General features: G+C 41.8%; 1 protein-coding gene across 2 annotated transcripts in view; it reads left to right on the top strand.

Moving 5' to 3' along the window:
• The window catches only part of LOC110489176 (histone-lysine N-methyltransferase, H3 lysine-36 specific), a 44,678-nt gene extending 30,370 nt beyond the window's left edge, over positions 1–14,308 (top strand). For both annotated transcript variants that reach the window (XM_036943387.1, XM_036943386.1), the window contains exons 19-20: positions 6,086–6,296; positions 10,561–14,308. In XM_036943387.1, coding sequence (XP_036799282.1) covers positions 6,086–6,296; positions 10,561–11,345 — 996 coding nt within the window. In that variant the 3' untranslated portion in view covers positions 11,346–14,308. The remainder of the gene's footprint in view (positions 1–6,085; positions 6,297–10,560) is intronic.
• Positions 14,309–16,838: the final 2,530 nt, after the last annotated feature.

The raw sequence follows: 16,838 nt of genomic DNA on the forward strand, positions 1-16,838 counted from the left end.
TGGTGAAAATAGCAGACTGGGGAATATAGCAGTCTAAAGGTAGACTGGGAAATATAGCAGTCTAAAGGCAGACTGGTGAATATAGCAGACTGGTGAATATAGCAGTCTAAAGGTAGACTGGGGAATATAGCAGTCTAATGGTAGACTGGGGAATATAGCAGACTGGTGAATATAACAGACTGGTGAATATAGCAGTCTAAAGGTAGACTGGGGAATATAGCAGACTGGTGAATATAACAGACTGGTGAATATAGCAGTCTAAAGGTAGACTGGGGAATTTAGCAGACTGGTGAATATAGCAGTCTAAACGTAGACTGGTGAATATAGCAGTCTAAAGGTAGACTGGTGAATATAGCAGACTGGTGAATATAGCAGTCTAAACGTAGACTGGTGAATATAGCAGTCTAAAGGTAGACTGGTGAATATAGCAGTCTAAAGGTAGACTGGTGAATATAGCAGACTGGTGAATATAGCAGTCTAAACGTAGACTGGTGAATATAGCAGTCTAAAGGTAGACTGGGGAATATAGCAGTCTAAAGGTAGACTGGTGAATATAGCAGTCTAAAGGCAGACTGGGGAATATAGCAGTCTAAAGGTAGACTGGTGAATATAGCAGACTGGTGAATATAGTAGTCTAAAGGTAGACTGGTGAATATAGCATACTGGTGAATATAGCAGTCTAAAGGTAGACTGGTGAATATAGCAGTCTAAAGGTAGACTGGGGAATATAGCAGTCTAAAGGTAGATTGGGGAATATAGCAGTCTAAAGGTAGACTGGTGAATATAGCAGTCTAAAGGTAGACTGGGGAATATAGCAGTCTAAAGGTAGACTGGGGAATATAGCAGTCTAAAGGTAGACTGGGGAATATAGCAGTCTAAAGGTAGACTGGGGAATATAGCAGTCTAAAGGTAGACTGGGGAATATAGCAGTCTAAAGGTAGACTGGGGAATATAGCAGTCTAAAGGTAGACTGGGGAATATAGCAGTCTAAAGGTAGACTGGGGAATATAGCAGTCTAAAGGCAGACTGGGGAATATAGCAGTCTAAAGGCAGACTGGGGAATATAGCAGTCTAAAGGTAGACTGGGGAATATAGCAGTCTAAAGGCAGACTGGGGAATATAGCAGTCTAAAGGCAGACTGGGGAATATAGCAGTCTAAAGGCAGACTGGGGAATATAGCAGTCTAAAGGTAGACTGGGGAATATAGCAGTCTAAAGGCAGACTGGGGAATATAGCAGTCTAAAGGTAGACTGGGGAATATAGCAGTCGAAAGGCAGACTGGGGAATATAGCAGACTGGGGAATATAGCAGTCTAAAGGTAGACTGGTGAATATAGCAGACTGGTGAATACAGCAGTCTAAAGGTAGACTGGTGAATATAGCAGTCTAAAGGTAGACTGGTGAATATAGCAGTCTAATGGTAGACTGGGGAATATAGCAGACTAAAGGTAGACTGGTGAAAATAGCAGTCTAAAGGTAGACTGGGGAATATAGCAGTCTAAAGGCAGACTGCTGAATATAGCAGACTGGGGAATATAGCAGACTGGTGAATATAGCAGTCTAAAGGTAGACTGGGGAATATAGCAGACTGGGGAATATAGCAGTCTAAAGGTAGACTGGTGAATATAGCAGACTGGTGAATATAGCAGTCTAAAGGTAGACGGGGGAATATAGCAGTCTAAAGGTAGACTGGTGAATATAGCAGTCTAAAGGTAGACTGGTGAATATAGCAGTCTAATGGTAGACTGGGGAATATAGCAGACTAAAGGTAGACTGGTGAAAATAGCAGTCTAATGGTAGACTGGGGAATATAGCAGACTAAAGGCAGACTGGGGAATATAGCAGTCTAAAGGTAGACTGGGGAATATAACAGTCTAAAGGCAGACTGGTGAATATAGCAGTCTAAAGGTAGACTGGGGAATATAGCAGTCTAAAGGTAGACTGGTGAATATAGCAGTCTAAAGGTAGACTGGGGAATATAGCAGTCTAAAGGTAGACTGGGGAATATAGCAGACTAAAGGCAGACTGGGGAATATAGCCGTCTAAAGGTAGACTGGTGAATATAGCAGTCTAAAGGTAGACTGGAGAATATAGCAGTCTAAAGGTAGACTGGGGAATATAGCAGACTAAAGGTAGACTGGGGAATATAGCAGTCTAAAGGTAGACTGGGGAATATAGCAGTCTAAAGGTAGACTGGGTAATATAGCAGTCTAAAGGTAGACTGGGTAATATAGCAGTCTAAAGGTAGACTGGTGAATATAGCAGTCTAAAGGCAGACTGGTGAATATAGCAGACTGGTGAATATAGCAGACTGGTGAATATAGCAGACTGGTGAATATAGCAGACTGGGGAATATAGCAGTCTAAAGGTAGACTGGGGAATATAGCAGTCTAAAGGTAGACTGGGGAATATAGCAGTCTAAAGGCAGACTGGGGAATATAGCAGTCTAAAGGTAGACTGGTGAATATAGCAGACTGGTGAATATAGCAGACTGGTGAATATAGCAGTCTAAAGGTAGACTGGGGAATATAGCAGTCTAAAGGCAGACTGGTGAATATAGCAGACTGGTGAATATAGCAGTCTAAAGGTAGACTGGGGAATATAGCAGTCTAAAGGTAGACTGGGGAATATAGCAGTCTAAAGGTAGACTGGGGAATATAGCAGACTGGGGAATATAGCAGTCTAAAGGTAGACTGGTGAATATAGCAGACTGGGGAATATAGCAGTCTAAAGGTAGACTGGGGAATATAGCAGACTGGGGAATATAGCAGTCTAAAGGTAGACTGGGGAATATAGCAGACTGGTGAATATAGCAGACTGGTGAATATAGCAGTCTAAAGGTAGACTGGGGAATATAGCAGTCTAAAGGTAGACTGGTGAATATAGCAGACTGGTGAATATAGCAGACTGGTGAATATAGCAGTCTAAAGGCAGACTGGGGAATATAGCAGTCTAAAGGTAGACTGGGGAATATAGCAGTCTAAAGGTAGACTGGGGAATATAGCAGTCTAAAGGTAGACTGGGGAATATAGCAGTCTAAAGGTAGACTGGGGAATATAGCAGTCTAAAGGTAGACTGGGGAATATAGCAGTCTAAAGGTAGACTGGTGAATATAGCAGTCTAAAGGCAGACTGGTGAATATAGCAGACTAAAGGTAGACTGGGGAATATAGCAGTCTAAAGGTAGACTGGGGAATATAGCAGTCTAAAGGTAGACTGGTGAATATAGCAGTCTAAAGGCAGACTGGGGAATATAGCAGTCTAAAGGCAGACTGGTGAATATAGCAGTCTAAAGGTAGACTGGTGAATATAGCAGACTAAAGGTAGACTGGGGAATATAGCAGTCTAAAGGTAGACTGGGGAATATAGCAGTCTAAAGGTAGACTGGTGAATATAGCAGACTGGGGAATATTGCAGTCTAAAGGCAGACTGGTGAATATAGCAGACTGGTGAATATAGCAGACTGGTGAATATAGCAGACTGGTGAATATAGCAGACTGGTGAATATAGCAGACTGGGGAATATAGCAGTCTAAAGGCAGACTGGGGAATATAGCAGTCTAAAGGTAGACTGGGGAATATAGCAGTCTAAAGGTAGACTGGTGAATATAGCAGTCTAAAGGTAGACTGGGGAATATAGCAGACTGGGGAATATAGCAGTCTAAAGGTAGACTGGGGAATATAGCAGACTGGTGAATATAGCAGTCTAAAGGTAGACTGGGGAATATAGCAGTCTAAAGGTAGACTGGGGAATATAGCAGTCTAAAGGTAGACTGGGGAATATAGCAGTCTAAAGGCAGACTGGGGAATATAGCAGACTGGTGAATATAGCAGTCTAAAGGCAGACTGGTGAATATAGCAGTCTAAAGGTAGACTGGGGAATATAGCAGTCTAAAGGTAGACTGGTGAATATAGCAGTCTAAAGGTAGACTGGGGAATATAGCAGTCTAAAGGTATACTGGGGAATATAGCAGTCTAAAGGCAGACTGGTGAATATAGCAGTCTAAAGGCAGACTGGTGAATATAGCAGACTGGTGAATATAGCAGTCTAAAGGCAGACTGGTGAATATAGCAGTCTAAAGGTAGACTGGTGAATATAGCAGTCTAAAGGTAGACTGGTGAATATAGCAGTCTAAAGGTAGACTGGGGAATATAGCAGTCTAAAGGCAGACTGGTGAATATAGCAGTCTAAAGGTAGACTGGTGAATATAGCAGACTGGTGAATATAGTAGTCTAAAGGTAGACTGGGGAATATAGCAGACTAAAGGTAGACTGGGGAATATAGCAGTCTAAAGGTAGACTGGTGAATATAGCAGACTGGTGAATATAGCAGTCTAAAGGTAGACTGGTGAATATAGCAGACTGGGGAATATAGCAGTCTAAAGGCAGACTGGTGAATATAGCAGACTGTTGAATATAGCAGTCTAAAGGTAGACTGGTGAATATAGCAGACTGGGGAATATAGCAGTCTAAAGGCAGACTGGTGAATATAGCAGACTGGTGAATATAGCAGTCTAAAGGTAGACTGGGGAATATAGCAGTCTAAAGGTAGACTGGTGAATATAGCAGACTGGTTAATATAGCAGTCTAAAGGTAGACTGGTGAATATAGCAGACTGGGGAATATAGCAGTCTAAAGGCAGACTGGTGAATATAGCAGACTGGTGAATATAGCAGTCTAAAGGTAGACTGGTGAATATAGCAGTCTAAAGGTAGACTGGTGAATATAGCAGACTGGTGAATATAGCAGTCTAAAGGTAGACTGGTGAATATAGCAGTCTAAAGGCAGACTGGGGAATATAGCAGACTGGTGAATATAGCAGTCTAAAGGTAGACTGGTGAATATAGCAGTCTAAAGGCAGACTGGGGAATATAGCAGACTGGTGAATATAGCAGTCTAAAGGCAGACTGGGGAATATAGCAGACTGGTGAATATAGCAGTCTAAAGGCAGACTGGGGAATATAGCAGACTGGTGAATATAGCAGTCTAAAGGTAGACTGGTGAATATAGCAGACTGGTGAATATAGCAGTCTAAAGGTAGACTGGGGAATATAGCAGACTGGGGAATATAGCAGTCTAAAGGTAGACTGGTGAATATAGCAGTCTAAAGGTAGACTGGTGAATATAGCAGACTGGTGAATATAGCAGACTAAAGGTAGACTGGTGAATATAGCAGACTGGGGAATATAGCAGTCTAAAGGTAGACTGGTGAATATAGCAGACTGGGGAATATAGCAGTCTAAAGGTAGACTGGTGAATATAGCAGTCTAAAGGTAGACTGGGGAATATAGCAGACTGGGGAATATAGCAGTCTAAAGGTAGACTGGTGAATATAGCAGTCTAAAGGTAGACTGGTGAATATAGCAGACTGGGGAATATAGCAGTCTAAAGGTAGACTGGTGAATATAGCAGACTGGGGAATATAGCAGTCTAAAGGTAGACTGGTGAATATAGCAGACTGGGGAATATAGCAGTCTAAAGGTAGACTGGTGAATATAGCAGTCTAAAGGTAGACTGGGGAATATAGCAGACTGGGGAATATAGCAGTCTAAAGGTAGACTGGTGAATATAGCAGTCTAAAGGTAGACTGGTGAATATAGCAGACTGGGGAATATAGCAGTCTAAAGGTAGACTGGTGAATATAGCAGACTGGTGAATATAGCAGTCTAAAGGTAGACTGGTGAATATAGCAGTCTAAAGGCAGACTGGTGAATATAGCAGTCTAAAGGTAGACTGGGGAATATAGCAGTCTAAAGGTAGACTGGGGAATATAGCAGTCTAAAGGTAGACTGGTGAATATAGCAGTCTAAAGGTAGACTGGGGAATATAGCAGTCTAAAGGTAGACTGGGGAATATAGCAGACTAAAGGCAGACTGGGGAATATAGCAGTCTAAAGGTAGACTGGTGAATATAGCAGACTGGGGAATATAGCAGTCTAAAGGTAGACTGGTGAATATAGCAGTCTAAAGGTAGACTGGGGAATATAGCAGTCTAAAGGTAGACTGGTGAATATAGCAGTCTAAAGGTAGACTGGGGAATATAGCAGTCTAAAGTAATGACCTGTGTGTGCGTGTGTCTTGTCTCCCAGAACCAGCCATCTAAAGCACGGGAAGGAAGGGAACTAAAGGAGGGCAAGAAGAAGGTTCTGGTGAAGAGGAAGCCTCAGCAGGAGGTGACGAAGGAGAGGGAGGACGAGTGTTTCAGCTGTGGGGACGGAGGACAGATTGTGTCCTGTAAAAAGACAGGATGTCCCAAGGTCTACCACGCAGACTGTCTCAACCTGGCCAAGAGACCTGCAGGTGAGTGAAGGGGCGAGAAACCACCTCCCCCATGAAGGCTCTTTGACCCAAAATGGCTGTTATATTATGTGTGATTATGAATGGGACTTGCCTAAGAGGTTGTTGTCTGTAGAGGATTTTGTCCTTAGAATTCATCAGCAAGGGATTTGGACATGTGCAGGGGGGGGACTTCCCACTGGGCACACAGCATCATTTCAACAAGAATAATTTGGTAATATTTGGTTGAGAGGTTGGATCATTGTGATTACCACCGACTGTATATTCACCCACTCAAAAAGACAGCCAAAAGTTAGTTGAATTTCCTATTTGGTATTTTATTAGGATCCCCATTAGCTGTTGCAAAAGCAGTAGCTACTCTTCCTGGGGTCCACACAAAACATGAAACAGGACGTAATACACAACAAGACCAGCTCAAGGACAGAATTACATACATTTCAAACTATCACTATGCTGTCAACCATCTAAAAGTACAATTGAATTCCAATGGAAAAACAATGTCTGGTTTTTGGTTGAGTTCTCACCCAAATGTCTATCATTGCACTTTCAACCATTTAAAAACCCAGAAAAGATCAGATGTATAAATAAACATAAAAGATTATTGTGTTATCACTGTGCTTCATCTAATAGTACAACCAAATGACCTGGATTACAGTTAAGATTGCATTAAAAGTACATAGTGCAGTGACCAACGCTTTTTGGGATTCTGGTCAGTTTACTACAGGTATTGTGACGATCTCCACAGACATGCGATGACCTATGCATGCTACCTGGGACATGCACACCTTTATAAGATTACATAAGAAGATAATAGTTACAGTAATCTTAAAATGTGGCCATGAATGTGTTACTCAGTTGAAGGTAGAATTATTTAATTGTTTTACATTAGCCTTAAAGAGATTCTCCGGTACTTTTGATGACTCTTTAGCCAGTAGTTTTTGAAATTAGCGCCTACGATCCGAAAGTGGACCCCAAACAATTTGCGTACTATGTTTCAAATGTGCAGATATGTGCACCATGTCGTTGTTCTCTCGCTCTACTGTATGTGGGTCTCGCTATCTGTCACTCCAATGGCGAGGGGCTGGAGATAATTGGCTGATACTCTAATTGCTAGGGGCTGGCCCAAGTGAGGGTAAATGTAGGGAAAATGGCACTGCATAGGTTCCAGAAAACAATTGCATTCAAGCTAAGGATTTCGTAGTTAATTAATAGATTATGCATGTATGAACTACACATTGACACATCCAGCCCAAAGTGTGAGGTTTAAAAAATACTTACCGGAGCATGTCTTTAACTTCAGGCTATACTGTGTTACAAAAGTAGGCCTAATATTAAATTGTGTTTGGTTGTCATCTCAACCAAATATCAACATTTTAAGAAGATGTATCTTCTGCTTGGAATGTTCCATCTGAGCCACAGACTTATCCCATTCTTTAACTTTTATTTTTAATTGAATTGGAGACTTGAATCCAACATATAATTTGTTTACTTGTCGACAAGTTAATAGGCTATTTATTGTATTTCAAAAATTATATTGAAATGTGTTTGGTTGTCAACGCAACCAAATATCAACATTTGAAGGAAGATGTATCTTCTGTTTGGATAGTTCCATCTGTACCACAGACTTAGTCTGGTTTAATTATTTAATCAGATTTTCGGTTGACATGGAGATCGGAATCCAACATTTCAACTGTTAATTTGTAGACGAACTGGAACTACAGCCAGACTAAGTCAGTGGCACAGATGGAAAAATCTAAGCAGAAGACGGTGCAACTGGAAATGATTTAGACCCCTTGATTTTTTCCACATTTCGTGACGTTACAGCCTTATTCTAAAATGTATTAAATAAATAGAAATCCTCAATCTACACACAATACCCCATAATGACATCACAATACCCCATAATGACATCACAATACCCCATAATGACATCACAATGCCCCATAATGACAAAGCAAAAACAGTGCAATGTATTACAAGTAAAAAATATTTAGATCCTCTCAAGCTCAGCCTCGAGTCTTCTTGGGTATGATGCTACAGGTTTGGCACACCTGTATTTGGGGAGTTTCTCCCATTCTTCTCTGCAGGTCCTCTCAAGCTCAGCTTTGAGTCTTCTTGGGTATGATGCTACAGGTTTGGCACACCTGTATTTGGGGAGTTTCTCCCATTCTTCTCTGCAGATCCTCTCAAGCTGTGTCAGGTTGGATGGGGAGCATTGCTGCACAGCTATTTTCAGGTCTCTCCAGAGATGTTAGATCGATTTCAAGTTCGGGCTCTGGCTGGGCCACTGGAGGACATTCAGAGAATTGTTCTGACGCCACTCCGGCATTGTCTTAGCTGTGTGCTTAGGGTCGTTGTCCTGTTGGAAGGTGAACCTTCGCCACAGTCTGAGGTCATGAGCACTCTGGAGCAGGTTTTCATCAACAATCTCTGTACTTTGCTCAGTTTATCTTCCCTCAATCCTGACTAGTCTCCCAGTCCCTGCTGCTGAAAAACATACCCACAGAATGATGCTGCCACCACCATCCTTCACCGTAGTGATGGTGATAGGTTTCCTGCAGACGTGACACTTGGCATTTAGGACAAGCGTTTCATCAGACCAGAGAATCTTGTTTCTCATGGTCTGAGAGTCGTTTAGGTGCCTTTTGGGAAACTCCAAGCGGGCTGTCATATGCCTTTTACTGAGGAGTGGCTTCCGTCTGGCCAGTCTACCATAAAGGCCTGGTTGGTGGAGTGTTGCAGAGAAAGAGTTCTCCCATCTCCACAGAGGAACTCTGGAGCTCTGTCACAGTGACCATCGGGTTCTTGGTCACCTTCCTAACCAAGGCCCTTCTCCCCTGATTGCTTAGTTTGGCCGGCGGCCAGGTCTAGGAAGAGTCTTGGGGGTTCCAAACATCTTCCATTTAAGAATGATGGAGGCCACTGTGTTTTTGGGGACCTTCAATGCTGCAGACATTTTTTGGTACCCTTCTCCAGATCTGTGCCTCGACACAATCCTGTCTTGGAGCTCTAAGGACAATTCCTTCAACTTCATGGCTTGGTTATGGCTCTGACATGCACTGTCAACTGTGGGCCTTATATGGAGAGGTAAGTGCCTTTCCAAATCATGTCCAATCAATTGAATTTACCACAGGTGGACTCCAATCAAGTTGTCGAAACATCTCAAGGATGATCAATGGAAACAGGATGCACCTGAGCTCAATTTCGAGTCTCATAGCAAAGGGTCTGAATATGTATGTAAATAAGGTATTTCATTTTAATTTGATTTATACAGTTGCTAAATAAAACAACTGTTTTTGCTTTGTCGTTATAGGGTATTGTGTGTAGATGAATTTAATACATTGTAGAATAAGGCTGTAATATTTTCCAAATGCACTGTACATCTCCTTCAAACGTTGATATTTGGTTCCGTTGACAACCAAACACAATTCACCATCACTAAATATCATGACATATTAAATCAACCAGGGCTTGAAACACCATGCCTTTTCTATTGTCTATTTTTAGTTGAATCCTTGGTTGAATTTAAACCAGGTCTGTTGATGACTTCCCTAATGCTATACAGTCCTAAATAGTATCATTGAGGATATAGTGATAATGGTCACATTTAATTTGCTCTGTTAACCCTACCGTTTGGAATAACTTCAATAGCAACAGTGAATCTATTTAGTTTTTAAGTGGAGATCTTTCTAAGATCATTCTCACGATAGCACATTGGTAATAGTCAGTGACAAACAACATAGCTGGGTTTGGTTAAAACCCTGGATGAGAAACCAAAAGGAGGCTGTAGATAAAACAATTCTCCAGTAGGAGGTGCTGCCGGGCCTATAGTTTTTTTTTCTTTGGATAGTTGATATAACGTTGAAGAGCTGACGTTGTTTTAAAAGGTACAAATTCAACATATTTTATACAAGGTTTGTCTATGTTGAAATGTGGTTACCATGATGACATAATCCTGTGGATGAAATGTCACCCTGAAAACAACATTTTTCATTGACTACTTTTTTCAAATCCAATGTATTTTCTGCGTAGATTCCACGTCACAATACGCTAATAAATTACGCTGAAACAATGTTGATTCAACCAGATTGTGCCCAGTGGGTTAGATTGATTTAGTACATCGGAGAAGGAAAGAAATTGTTGTAGTAGTTTTAGCTTTTGTTCAAACCTCAAAGCTGGAGTTTCCTGAAGGAGTGTAAGGATCTGTACTACATGAATGTGTCTGGTGATCTCTGCTGTAGCAGTGATTCTGTGTCTGTATTCTAAGGCCGTTGGGAGTGTCCCTGGCACCAGTGTGACGTCTGCGGTCATGAGGCAGCCTCCTTCTGTGAGATGTGTCCCAGCTCCTTCTGCACGCAGCACCGTGAGGGCTTGCTCTTCATCTCTAAGATAGACGGGCGGCTCGCCTGCAACGATCACGACCCCTGTGGACCCGAGCCCCTGGAACCAGGGGAGATCAGGGAGTACGTACCTCCTGGGGGCATGCCTCTCCCCCACCTCCTCACCCACCCCCAGGGTCAGGTCCCACCCAGGCCTGGTTCCACCACTGCTGGTTCTATCTCCTCCACAGTTGCCCCAGGCCTGGCCCAGGACTCTCTACTGCCCCCTACAGGGAGCCTGTTCCTCAACACCTCCCAGACCTCCAACACTTTCTCGTACGGACCCCCTAGCAGTCCCTACATGTCTGATAGTCAAATACTGCACTTCTCCCCTCCTTCTCCCCCCTCCTCCTACAAGGACGAGAAAGAGGAGGAGGATGGAGAGCTGGAAGACGGACAGGTGGGTGGGATAGAAGAGGACGCGGAGGAGGAAGAAGGAGAGGAGGAGGAGGATGAGGAAGGCGAGGACGAGGAGGAAGAAGAGGCAATGGAGGTATTTGAGGATGAGGAGGAAGAAGATGAGCAGTATGAGGGCGGACTAGGAGAAGAGGAGGAGGAAGGGGGAGATGTGTATGATACCTGGGGGGACTACATGGAGGAGGAGCCAGACGATGAGGGGGAGGTAGAGGGAGAGGAGGAGGAGTGGGGGAGGGTGGAGGACGAAGAGAAATGAACTCGGTTTTCATCCCTCCCCCTTGTCTTCCATTCCTTCTTAGATTTATCCATCTCTACGAAAATACTGTTTCTAGCTCTCATCTCACTAGAGTGACATTCAGATGGACAGACAATGAGAGACAGAGAGAGAAAGACAGAGAGAGAGAGATTGTCCTGGTGGTACCAAGTGAAATACGAAGCTGCCTTTGTGTTCATACTGCATAGCCTTCCTATCCCCAGCACAGCACAGCATAGCACAGTGTGGACTGGACTAACGCTGTGTAAGGGATAGGAAGTGGTGCTAATGGGCTGGGAGGACTGCTCTGGTCAGCCTCTGGTCCTTCTGTTGATATGTTATTAGTGTCTGCTCTGGTCAGCCTCTGGTCCTTCTGTTGATATGTTATTAGTGTCTGCTCTGGTCAGCCTCTGGTCCTTCTGTTGATATGTTATTAGTGTCTGGTGCTGTTTTTCTTCCTCTCAAAAAAGTTGTTTACATTTCTGTTCTTGCTTTTTTTTTTTTTACAATTGGAAAACAAAACAGGATGGGCAACCTCACTCAGCCACACCCTGCCTAGACCGGCCATGTTGCAAAATACAAATACATGTTATTCAGTCATTTCATCCACACTGCTTACACATGGCAACTAACCTCTTTGATTCCTAACTCTAAAATAGAACTTGGTTATATTTGAGACACTCGATGCGCTCTAAGTCCCACATCTCTCATATCCTTTTTGGTTTTCATGAAGATACAACCCAACATGGTTGCTTGAAAGGAGAAACCTGGAGATATTAATCAAATACAGCTAGGTTTCCCTTTTTTTATCTGTGGATTATTGGTTGGAATGGAGCGACACACAGCTAACAATGGGACCACATGCATGGGCTCCCGAGTGGTGCAGCGGTCTAAGGCACTGCATCTCAGTGCTAGAGGCGTCACTACAGACACCCTGGTTCCGATCCAGTCTGTATTACATCCAGCCGTGATTGGGAGTCCCATAGGGCGGCGCACAATTGGCCCAGCATCGTCCGGGTTCGGCCGGTGTAGGCCATCATTGTAAATAAGAATTTGTTCTTAACTGACTTGCCGAGTTAAATAAAGGTTAAATTTTTTATTTTTTTTAACAAAATGATCAGGTAAAATAACAACCCACTGTTCATCTCCCAGGACAAACCGCTAACAACAGCTATCTAGCTTATTGTTCATGAATGTTTCATGTGTGTTTCAACCTGGCCCCAAATGAATATAGTTGGATCACAGTTGGTTTTGTTATTTTAACCTGTGTGTCATGGCGTCTAGTTCGAATAGACAAAATCAACACGCGCAGGGTCAGTGTAGCCATGGTGTTAGATTTAGGAGCTCGACCAGTTATCAAGAATAATCAACGATATGCTCTCAATGATCACTGATTTTAAAAAGCCATAACCAACTACTGATTTGGACTTATAACATTGTTACAAATCAACCCAATGTTGAAATCTAAAGTGCATCTCTTGTGAACGGTGAAGAAAACCCTTTTTGTCTACTGCAAAAGATTGTTGATAAAACTCTCAAAATCCCTGATTTTTAAGATCACAGATTGTTTGTTCATCACATTAAGATGTTTATGGCTGGACAAACAAACATTCCAAGAGTTCAGAACATCACTCCTGTTAGTTGTGCGCACATTAATGTTTTGACCTTCATTTATGGCTTGTGTTACTGTTCTATCCACAGAATTAGAAGGAAATGAAACACATTCTAGTTCTATGATTCCATCATTAAAGGTCATTCAACAGTCACATCTGGTAGGAGAATGTCTATTGTCTGTTTGGGAGATGACACAGTGTATATTGTGAGTGAAAGTGATGTATGTTTGAGTGCACGCACGTGTCTGCTGTTATAGAATCAAGCAATACTAGTCATGTATTAACTCATGGCCTAAAGAACAGTGCTTTTAGACTTTTTAAAGTAGAGTTTTATACCTCTGAATTGAGTGTTGTGGTGCTGTAAACATTTTAACAAAAAACCCTTAGTATAGACTCTTCATCGCCTGGCTGGAAGGCTGGTTGCTTGCATCACTAAAAGTCAGTTAACTGAAGAGCCAAGCAGAATGTCTCATGTTCTCTGTCATAACTAATGTTGATTCATCGGGCAGCTTTTCCAACAGGGTGGTTTATCCATCACTCTGAAGCTGTGACGTGTCCTGAAACATCTGTACATTTTTAGAAAGGTTGTTCTGAGACCTTCAGTTCATAACTTTTGTGTAATGTTCTGCTGTATATGTTCTGCATTCAAACATGTAGCAGCACACTTCCAACGCACAAAACACACGGGTCCATTTTATTTGGTTGCTGGTTATGGTTAAATTCCATTAAATAACAAACCTTCCCATGAGTCTCATCCAACGTTTTTGAAATGAGGACAATTTGCTACATTTTCATGAATTTTAGAATTGGTTAAATTGATGTTTAGAATTTTAATGTCAACTATGAGAATCACTGGACAATTGGCCTTACAATATCTAATATTCAGCCTTCTAAAACAATCAATTGGGTCCAACACATATCAACTAAATGAGAAAATGATGTACTGAATTCCCAAACAGAAGCACTACCATTTTTACATGGCTTGCCCATCAATGTGTCAACAACAAATCTTTCTGCCTCACCCTTGACCATCTGGGGCAGATAAATAGATGTTTGTTTTTTTGTTGGCTAGTTTTGTATTTCTCAAACCAATATTATCTTTTTTTCTAATGTTTTTATTTTTTTTCCATTGTGTGTTTTGTGATGATGTTTATGCCAACAGGTCTACTTCGAAGAGTTCTCTGGCCCCTCCTGTTTTTTTTAGAGAGAACTGAAACACAACCATAGATTTTCTGAAGAAACGGGGGGATATGTTTATTGATGCCATATAGAGAAGACTCATGAACTGAACTGAACTGTACTGTACTCCTTTGTGTATAATAAATATTATAAGTAAAGTTTTACAATAGAAAATGTTGTTCTTGTCATTTTTTTAAATCACTCACTAGTTGTCCACTTTTTAAAGAATATTTACTTATTACCTTATTTTATAATGATTATGAAATGAATCAAAGGAGACGTGTCATAAACGTTCCACTCGGTGGCGAACAAGTCATGGTCATACAACTGGCTCAGCGCAACGATGATAGATATACTGACAAGATGCAGATCTCTCCGCCCTAACAATGGGAGTCGTTGTAAATGAAGCGACAGGACGTGCTGTCTAGCTCCCGCCTATCCTTTCTTTGTATTGGTGGAAACATCTCATTTTAATGCATATTTTAGAATTCGATTAAGGTTGTTGACGTCAACCGCATGTATTCAATTGGGAGAAATGCTATGCTACTATAGCCTCATATCATGAATATGTATAGCCATCTGGGGACAACGCCGAAATAAAGCGTGTTTTTCTCAAAGTTGCCGGGATGTCTCGTGTTCTACTTACATCGGTACAATCGTAAAAACTATTTTTTTAAATAGGAAACTTCTATTCGATCAAATCAAATTTATTTATATATCCCTTCGTACATCAGCTGATATCTCAAAGTGCTGTACAGAAACCCAGCCTAAAACCCCAAAGAGCAAGCAATGCAGGTGTAGAAGAACGGTGGCTACGAAAAACTCCCTAGAAAGGCCAAAACCTAGGAAGAAACCTAGAGAGGAACCAGGCTATGTGGGGTGGCCAGTCCTCTTCTGGCTGTGCCGGGTGGAGATTATAACAGAACATGGCCAAGATGTTCAAATGTTCATAAATGACCAGTATGGTCAAATAATAATAATCACAGGCAGAACAGTTGAAACTGGAGCAGCAGCACAGCCAGGTGGACTGGGGACAGCAAGGAGTCATCATGCCAGGTAGTCCTGAGGCATGGTCCTAGGGCTCAGGTCCTCTGAGAGAGAGAAAAGAAAGAAAGAGAGAATTAGAGAGAGCATACTTAAATTCACACAGGACACCAGATAGGACAGGAGCAGTACTCCAGATATAACAAACTGACCCTAGCCCCCCGACACATAAACTACTGCCGCATAAATACTGGAGGCTGAGACAGGAGGGGTCAGGAGACACTGGCCCCATCCGATGATACCCCCAGACAGGGCCAAACAGGAAGGATATAACCCCACCCACTTTGCCAAAGCAAAGCCCCTACACCACTAGAGGGATATCTTCAATCACCAACTTACCATCCTGAGACAAGGCCGAGTATAGCCCACAAAGATCTCCGCCACGGCCAACCCAGACAGGAAGATCACATCAACCCACTCAAGTGACGCACCCCTCCTAGGGACGGTATGAAAGAGCCCTAGTAAGCCAGTGACTCAGCCCCTGTAATAGGGTTAGAGGCAGAGAATCCCAGTGGAAAGAGGGGAACCGGCCAGGCAGAGGTAGCAGCACAGCCAGGCAAGGGCGGTTCGTTGCTCCAGAGCCTTTCCGTTCACCTTCACACTCCTGGGCCAGACTACACTCAATCATATGACCCACTGAAGAGATGAGTCTTCAGTAAAGACTTAAAGGTTGAGACCGAGTTTGCGTCTCTCACATGGGTAGGCAGAACATTCCATAAAAATTGAGCTCTATAGGAGAAAGCCCTGCCTCCATCTGTTTGCTTAGAAATTCTAGGGACAATTAGGCCTGCGTCTTGTAAATAAGGCTTTCATTTTTTTGATGACCAAATTCGACCTCAATACAAAACTCCTTCCTTGGTCGGCGAAAAAATGCCAGCTGCTGGAGAGAGACCGATTTTCGACCGTGGGCCTCTCTTTTTTTATTTTTTTTAAACGTTTTATTTTTAAACATTTTTTATTTTTTGTATTATTTTTTAGAAATAATAATAATAATAAATGTATTTTATTCATAATACAAAAATCAACTTACATTGCTACATTTTTATTTTACTAGGCAAGTCAGTTAAGAACAAATTCTTATTTTCAATGACGGCCTAGGAACAGTGGGTTCAGGGGCAGAACGACAGATACCTTGTCAGCTCGGTAACCTTTCGGTTACTAGTCCAACGCTCTAACCACTAGGCTACCCTGCCGCCCTACATCAAACATGTCTAGCAAACTAAACACAGGTATTAACAATGCTCAAGCATACAACAAATATAAATAAAATACAAAAAATAAACAATTGAAGTGCAATTATATTCACTCTGAAAATATCTTATTATAATGATTCATGAAGATGTTATTATTTTTGTTATTCACTAGGGTTAGTGTTTTAATAAGATAATTAAATTCAATCAGAAAAATTGGTAATTTTGGTATAGAATTTTGGAATTTTTGTTTGTGTATAAAGTATTTGGCAACAATAATTAAAAAATTAACAATAATTTCATAACATATTATATATTTTATGTTAAAATTATAGGCAGTGTTCATAATGGTAAACAAGTACTTTGCAAGATTTTCCCAAAATTCGGACACAGATTTACATTCAAAGAACAAGTGAGACAGATTCTCACCTTCTTTTTCACAGAAAACGCAGATATCATCAATAGCCACA

This window comes from Oncorhynchus mykiss, chromosome 14 (assembly GCF_013265735.2).
Source record: "Oncorhynchus mykiss isolate Arlee chromosome 14, USDA_OmykA_1.1, whole genome shotgun sequence".
NCBI lineage: Eukaryota > Metazoa > Chordata > Actinopteri > Salmoniformes > Salmonidae > Oncorhynchus > Oncorhynchus mykiss.